Source organism: Giraffa tippelskirchi, chromosome 3 (genome assembly GCF_054371585.1).
Source record: "Giraffa tippelskirchi isolate mGirTip1 chromosome 3, T2T-mGirTip1v1.2.pri, whole genome shotgun sequence".
NCBI classification, from domain to species: domain Eukaryota; kingdom Metazoa; phylum Chordata; class Mammalia; order Artiodactyla; family Giraffidae; genus Giraffa; species Giraffa tippelskirchi.
Window position 1 is genome coordinate 176,415,395 of NC_137277.1, and position 7,285 is coordinate 176,422,679.

At 41.2% G+C, this 7,285-nt stretch overlaps 1 protein-coding gene across 16 annotated transcripts in view; it reads right to left on the reverse strand.

The window, feature by feature from the left end:
* The window catches only part of PDE6D (phosphodiesterase 6D), a 56,031-nt gene extending 48,839 nt beyond the window's left edge, over positions 1-7,192 (reverse strand). For 2 of the 16 annotated variants that reach the window (XM_081585659.1, XM_081585669.1), the window contains exons 1-3: positions 6,998-7,192; positions 6,202-6,345; positions 1,821-2,007 (exon numbers count right to left, since the gene is read on the reverse strand). Coding sequence is in view for 1 of the 16 variants with exons in the window: in XM_081585654.1 (XP_081441780.1) it covers positions 6,950-6,999 (50 nt within the window). In the remaining 15 variants the exon portion in view is untranslated. Of the gene's footprint in view, positions 1-1,504; positions 1,684-1,820; positions 2,008-6,148; positions 6,346-6,650; positions 6,742-6,862 lie in introns of those variants that run through there. The other 14 variants (XM_081585655.1, XM_081585668.1, XM_081585665.1 and 11 more) reach the window with 11 other exon arrangements.
* Positions 7,193-7,285: the final 93 nt, after the last annotated feature.

The following is a 7,285-nucleotide window of genomic DNA, read 5'->3' on the forward strand; positions in this document are numbered from 1 at the left end:
ACCAGCTCCACTTCACTGTGTTCCCCCATCCTCACTGCAGTCTAAGCAAATTCCTCTATAAACAGTGTACTTCTTTAGTCCAATCCACTGAGATCTTTATGGATATTGGACTTAAGAAAATATATTTGCTTTTCCTCTCAACTTCAAAATTATCAGCAGGTGAAAAGCAAAAGAAGAATGTTGCTCCTAAAATCTTGCTAATTTGAATTTTAAGCATTCAAGCAATGGTTGGAATAGTCAGATTTTATTAGACAAGATGGCCTTGCCATTAATAGTATCTTCCTCTGATCCCAAAGCTCAGGAATAGGGACAGGTCCATACTTTTAGAAGTCAAGTCCTCCTCTAACATGGCGATTTGTGGACGCAGAGTGCTGACAAGTGATGCCTGTGAGGCAAAAGTGAGGTCAAGCCTAATAAGAACCTAGAGCTGGCAAACCTCAGCACCACTGCTAGTCTTCTATCAAATACAATGATGATACAACTGGAATTTTCCATGACAGTTTTACATATTCTGTTACACTTTTCCAGAAGTCAGTATTATATTTCACTATAAACATAATCCTAGAAAGAAATTTAGAAGGTCTGAAGAAGAATTTAAGTGTCTAATTATATTCTAAATTCCTCCCCTAAATGCAAAAGCAGCAATTCCTGTTTAAAAATCCTAAATAACAAAAACTATAGGATGTTATAGTCATTTAGTCAATTCAGGATAACAATAACTTCTCCAACCCCATGCAGGAAGGTTCTGGAGAACAAACTACCAATCACAATCTCCATGAAGTCTATGATCAATGATCAAAACAATCTGTTTGGGGACTTCCCTGGTGGTCCAGTAGCTAAGACTCTGCGCTCCCAAGGCAGGGCCCAGGTTTGATCCCTGGTCAGGGAACTAGGTTCCACCTGTCAAATAAAAAAGATTCTGCAAGCTGCAACTAAGACTTTGAGCAGCCAAATACATAAAGCAATCAATATTTTTAAAAAGTTTGTGTGTTCACAGGCTGTATGGGTGGTGTGTTTTACTTTCCCCAAATTTGGAGTTGATAAAATTAAAAACTACGTTTTAGGAATTATAAACTCCAGACTCACTTTTAACACTTGGTCAAGGTATCTCTTAGGCAATACTGACACTCAAGAAAAAGTTCAACAGTCTACTATTCTTAACAAGGAAATCTAAGTAAATAGATGATGCAAAACCAATTATTTTTGACTGGAAGTAAACTCAAAGATTAAGGTGCTCTAAGAAAGAGAAGGTGGGGGATCCAGGAGCAAACTATAGAGAAGAAATGCAAGAACATAAGTGAAAGTTGCTTTCAGAAACCTGAGTCAAACTAGTTCTTTTTTTTTGCTCACTGCCATAAATTGGAATGTGATTAGTTGCTAGAAAACACGATAAATACTAGGTATACGTCAATGCTACTTAACTGAACCATTTCTTCAAAGAAGCAAAACAGATATTATAGCTGTTCAGTGAGAAAGAATGATAGCATGAAGTCATTGGTTATACCTCAGAAAAATAAGTGGCTTTCCCTGGTGGCTCAGATGGCAAAGAATCCGCCTGCAATGCAGGAGACCTGGGTTTGATCCCTGGGTTGGGAAGATCCCCTGGAGAAGGGAATGCCTATCCACTCCAGTATTCTTGCCTGGAGAATTCCATGGACAGAGGAGCCTGGCAGGCTACAGTCCCTGGGGTCACAAAGAGTTGAACATGACTGAGCAACTAACACTTTAACTTTTTTCACTTACAGTAATATTAACACTATGATTACTATTAATAAGTATTAATAAAACAAATAATATAGCACTTAACATTTATTACTTACTATGAGCCAGGCACTGTACTAAGCATTTTATATGCAGTCTCATCTAATCTTCTTAGCAACCCTCTAAAGAAATGAAATGGATACTGAGGTTCAGAGTTGAGGGCTCTGCCTAGGGTCACAGTGGTAGAGGCAATAAAATCTGCAACTGTAGTCCATGCTCCAATGACTGCTCTGTGCTTTGCTGCAGCTACATGTACATTTTTGATAGATACCAATTACTTTCCATAACGTCTTACACAGACACAGACACACACATACACACACAGAGCAAACAAAGCACCCCTTTGCCCCAGTAGTTGCCAACATTGACTATTATCAATCTTTTAAGCTTTTGTTAACTAATTGGGAAAAAAGGGATAATTTTTTTTTTTTTCTGGGTCACACCATGAGGCATGTGGGATCTTAGTTCCTCAACCAGAGATCGAGGAACACTCCCTACACTGGAAGCAGAAGTCCTAGCCACTGGACACCAGGGAAGTCCCTTGTTGTTTTAAGAAGGTTGGACATCTCTGAATCTATTCATTGGTCATTTGCATTTTTCTTCTGTGAACTGTTTTTCATATCCTTTGCCCATTTTGAATTAAATATTTATCTTACTGATTTGTAGGCAGTCACTTATATTCTGGATATTATATTAATATTTAGGGTATAAGGAAATAAATAAAGACAATTAGCAATCTTTATAAAAAAATTAAATCACTGCTTCATACCTTATACCAAAGCAAATTCCAGACAGATTAAAAATAATGAGATCATAAAAGCATAATTCTTTCTTATGGTAGTATGTCAGTTTCTTGATATTAACTTAATAAAATTATAGATTTATGTTGAGGAAAAAATAATCTGATAGGCAGAACAGTGCATTACAGCCTACACTACAAAACTAGTATAAGGCTTTCCATGACCAATCTATGTCACTGACGGCAACTCAGAGTATTAATAACTATCTTCAAAAATTATGAACATGATAAATTTATTCAGTTTAAAAAGTTTCAAAATAACACTTATGATTCCATTTAATAAAAGAAAATACAATAAACATTAGCTACACTAGAAGACTATATTAAAATATTAACAAAGGTCATATCTAGGTAGCTGGAGCCTGTAAAAGAAAAATTAAATACTATTTTAAAAAATGCATGGCTTTATAAGATATCCCTTCTTGGGACTTCCCTGGTGGTCCAGTGGCTAAGACTCCGAGCTCCCAATGCAGGGAGCTCGGGTTCGATCCCTGGTCAGGGAATTGGATCCCACATGCTGCAACTAAGACAGAAATAAATAAATAAATATTTAAAAAAAAAAAAAAAAAAAGATATCCCTTCTAAATAGACACAAAAATGGTTAGACTTCTGAAGGGTCTGTGACTCATTCATTTTTGTCCTTTAAGTGCACAGTGCCCTGTTCAGAAATAGCCCAACAGACATTTATTGAATGAATAAAATACGGAATGCAGAATTCACAAACAAAATCTCCATATTAGCTACTTAAATACTCAAATTCAAAACCCTGCAGGAGAATCACATTTGTTCCCCAAGTCATATTTCATTCACAACTTTAGTTCCTAACGTGTATGAGCTAAAAGCAGATGGTGTGGAAGTGACGTGAAAAAGAAATCTTGGGAATTCCCTGGTGGTCCACTGGTTAATGGCTCTGAGCTTCTACTGCAGGGTGCATGGGATCGGTCCCTGGTCGGGGAACTGAGATTCCTTCCACAAGCCTGAGCAGCCAAAAAAAAATTTTTTTAATATTTCATTTTTGAAAAAACTTATAAGTTCATGTTAGATTCTCTCAGACACAAAGACTATGCCTGATTTATGAAGTATGTTATTCATACTTATTGAGTATCTATTATGAGCACACAGGCAAAGTTCTGTTTGTATAAAAAGTACATGAATATTTATAAGGAACTTATATGACTTAAAACACATAACTCTGTGACATATCAATCCTATTGTAAACTATACTAAATCATGCTATAAAACTATATTAAATCAATGCATTAAATTATATTAAATCAGGAAAGGAATGGGAAGAGCTAAATGGATCAGTGAAACGGAAACAGAAATATTCCAAAAATACACCCAGGTCTTATGGAGACTTAGTACATGACAAAGATAGCTTTCAAAACAGTGGGGAAAGGATGGGCTAACTACTTAGTAAATGGTAGTGGACAACTGTCTACCCAAATAGCAGAAGAAGTTAGATTTCTACCCCATACCATATGTATTAATACATCTTAGGTGGATTAAAGAGCTAAACATTGGAAAGAGAAAAAACATAGGAGGATATTAATTAACAGTAAGATAAGGAAGGTCTTAAACAAGACACAAAATTCAAAAGCCACATGAAAATATTGATGAATTTGAAGTTATAGTATTAAACTTCTGTTCAACAACAAAAAAGCAAAACGTCGAGAGAAAACGTTGGCAATATGTAATATACACAAAGGATTGACATTACAGTAAAGAACATCTACAAAGCAATAAGAAAAATATGCAATTCAATAAATGGGCAAAAACAAAATCAACAAACAATTCATAGAAGAAAAAGAAATGGCCAAACAGATGATTTTGTGACTTCTAATAATAACAATGATGACGATAATAGCTAATACAATGTGCTTACAGGCATCAGGTGCTTGGCTAAATGCTTTAGATATCAACTCATTCAATCCTCACAACAACTCTAGGAGATAAGGTACTATTTTTATCCTTTTTTAACTGCTGAGAAAATTGTAGCAGCAGTTAAAAGAAGCTCCTCAGGGACATACAACCTGAGCTGGAATTCCACTGCAGACAGTAAAGCTCTCAAGCTTTACTCTAAACCGCTATGCTGTTACCTCTCCACAGATAGCAGTAACAGGGAAACACAAGTTAACACAAGATGTCATCTACTGTTCGAACTGACAAAAAGAAAAAGACCAACACAGTCAATGTGGAAAATGAGTACTATCAACATTGTTGGCAGGAGAATAAAATGGTGATCTCTTTTTGTAGTAATGACTCTTCTTACAGAAAAAGATACTCGGAACAATTTATCCAATAAAAGGTGGATAACAGTCATGTAGTTTCTTATTAAAACATTAATTTTATTTTTCCCTGAAGGTAGTAACAAATCCTAGAACTCTTTCCTTTTCTCTCTTAATTCTCGGATGGGAATAAAAGCTACCAGAGGATGATATTCTGTTGTCTCCATGCTAACTTTTCTTGGTGGCTGCTCCCCATGTGATTTAATCAGCCCGGGTCAAATTTTCCCTGAAAGCCTGTTTCGTGATGCACTGAACGACACAGGTTCTACTTTCTATTCTTTCCATATTTGTCCTTTGCCTCTTTCTCAAGAGCCAAAGTTTCTCTTGAACAATATTCAAGAACCAAGAATGAAGGTGAGAAGCTCAAACTTTCCCTTTTTGGTTTGTTCAAAGCCATTAAAAAGACCCTTTCTTATTGGCAGCAACATGTTAACTCCAATCAGATAAAAACATGGCTTCTGAAATCTCTCAATTCTTCACAGTCTTCAGTGTACCGTTTACAGCATAAATGTTAAGTAACAATATAAATTACTTAAGGGAAAAATAAAATCCGTGTCATAGCTTTTCTAACACTTCAGCCATTCCTATCTATAGGCACTATTAGGAAGAGAAACGGGAAGGTACATGAAGCTATTAATATATTAAAGAGGCTGTTAGGAAACTTCACTGCATAAAAGTACTGAAAGTTTATCATGTATGGCAGTAAGGTTAGGTGATAATGCCTTCCCTTAAAAAAAAAAAAAGCATAGCAGGTCAGTTCCCCTTTGAAAAACTTAAGAATTTGTACCTCCAAAACTTCCTGTTAACTTTTTTGCTGTTGGGTTCTAAAGCTTACTACCAACTTGGTTTCTGATTATGACAAGGCAATGAAAATTTGCAGGGGTGAAATGGACACCGTGGAAACACACAGTCAGCTCAGAGCACAGTGCTTGACTAAATCTCCAGGGGAGGAGCCCTACAGGGATGACTATATGTTCACTAAGAGACGAACTGAAGAATGTTCCATATTGTAAACATAGGATGTAAGAAGAGATTAAGGTCAGCAGGAAAATGTGAGATTGGAATGGACAAGACTGCACTTTTTCCATCTGCATCAAATGGTCACAGATGAACACTCCATTCAAACACAGTTTCACTAGGGTAAGGTGAGAAGGTAGTACCCGCAGCACCACAACAGGCCCGAGGCAATGATTTCTACACCCTGCTAAATCCTACCGTGTCCCCAACGTAATCAAGTAATTGCTGGACAGTTCCAGCGTGTCTACGCCTTAACCACACAAACTCGTGCAAGCAGACACACCTTCGCCAGGAGTCCCAGTGCAAAACCAAAACGCCTCAAGGCATCTCACGCACACATCTAGGGTCCTCATTTCGCTGGAAAGAGAACTGAGGAGCTGAGGGAGAAGCAGCGACCGTCCAACACCTCCAAGGGCCAAGACAGAGTTAAGATGAGGTCCATCTCGGACTTCTCACTCCCAACCTTCCTCTGCTCCAGCCCTGGAAGGAGCCACAAGTGAGGAAGAAAAGTTGTGGAAACAAGAAAGGAGGGGCGGGGGGGTGGGGTGGGGGGTGGGGCGGGGTTGGGGGGTGCGGAGCAGGATGCGAGAACCCCACTCGCATTGAGAGAGTTCAACACCAGCATCTGTATTTGCCCCACACAAGGTCACTCGCTCCAAGTCACTTTCCCCCTGATGCCCCGGTGGGATTCCCACCAGAGGCTGCTGGGCTTCGAGGCCAGCCCACCGCGCCCCCTCGGCCCTCCCCTTCGGGCCGCAGCCCCTTCCCGGCCTCCCTTCTCTGACCCTAGTGCGCCTCCCCGACTCCGGTTTCCGACGCCCGGAGCCTCTCCCAGCCCTATTCGGCGGCTCCTCTGCCTCTACCCACGGGGCTCCCATCAACGTCCCCTCCCTCCCTCCGGAAGCCCCTTTCCCCGCCTCCCGCGCCCTGTCCCGCCGGCGGCCCCCGGGCGCCGTTCCTTTCCTCCTTTCCCGCCACCCTCTCCCCGCGTGCCCACCTGGCGCGGCCCCCGCCCCGGCCCGTCTCCTCAGCGAGCTGCCGCCTCCCGAGTCCTCCCGGCCCCGCCCCGCTCCCAGGCGGATACAGTTTGAAGCCCCTCAGGATCTCCCTGGCACGCTCGTCCTTGGCTGACATGATGCGGCGGCCGCCGCCTGCGGCTCTCTGACGCTAGCCTGGCGGAGCCTCGCAGATGGTGCCCAGAAACTGAGGACGGAGCCGCAGCCCGGCCTGAAGACCTCGGGCGAACAGCGGCAGCAGCCAGACCCAGACCGACCTCTCCCTCCCCTCAGCTCCCGCTCCTGATCCCTTCTCCTTCCCTCTAGCCTCTGAGCGCCCGCCCTGAAGCCAATAGAAAGCCCGCCTCGGCGATTGGCATCTTGCTCGGCCAATAGAAACACTCAGCGGCTTCGCAGGGGGGACG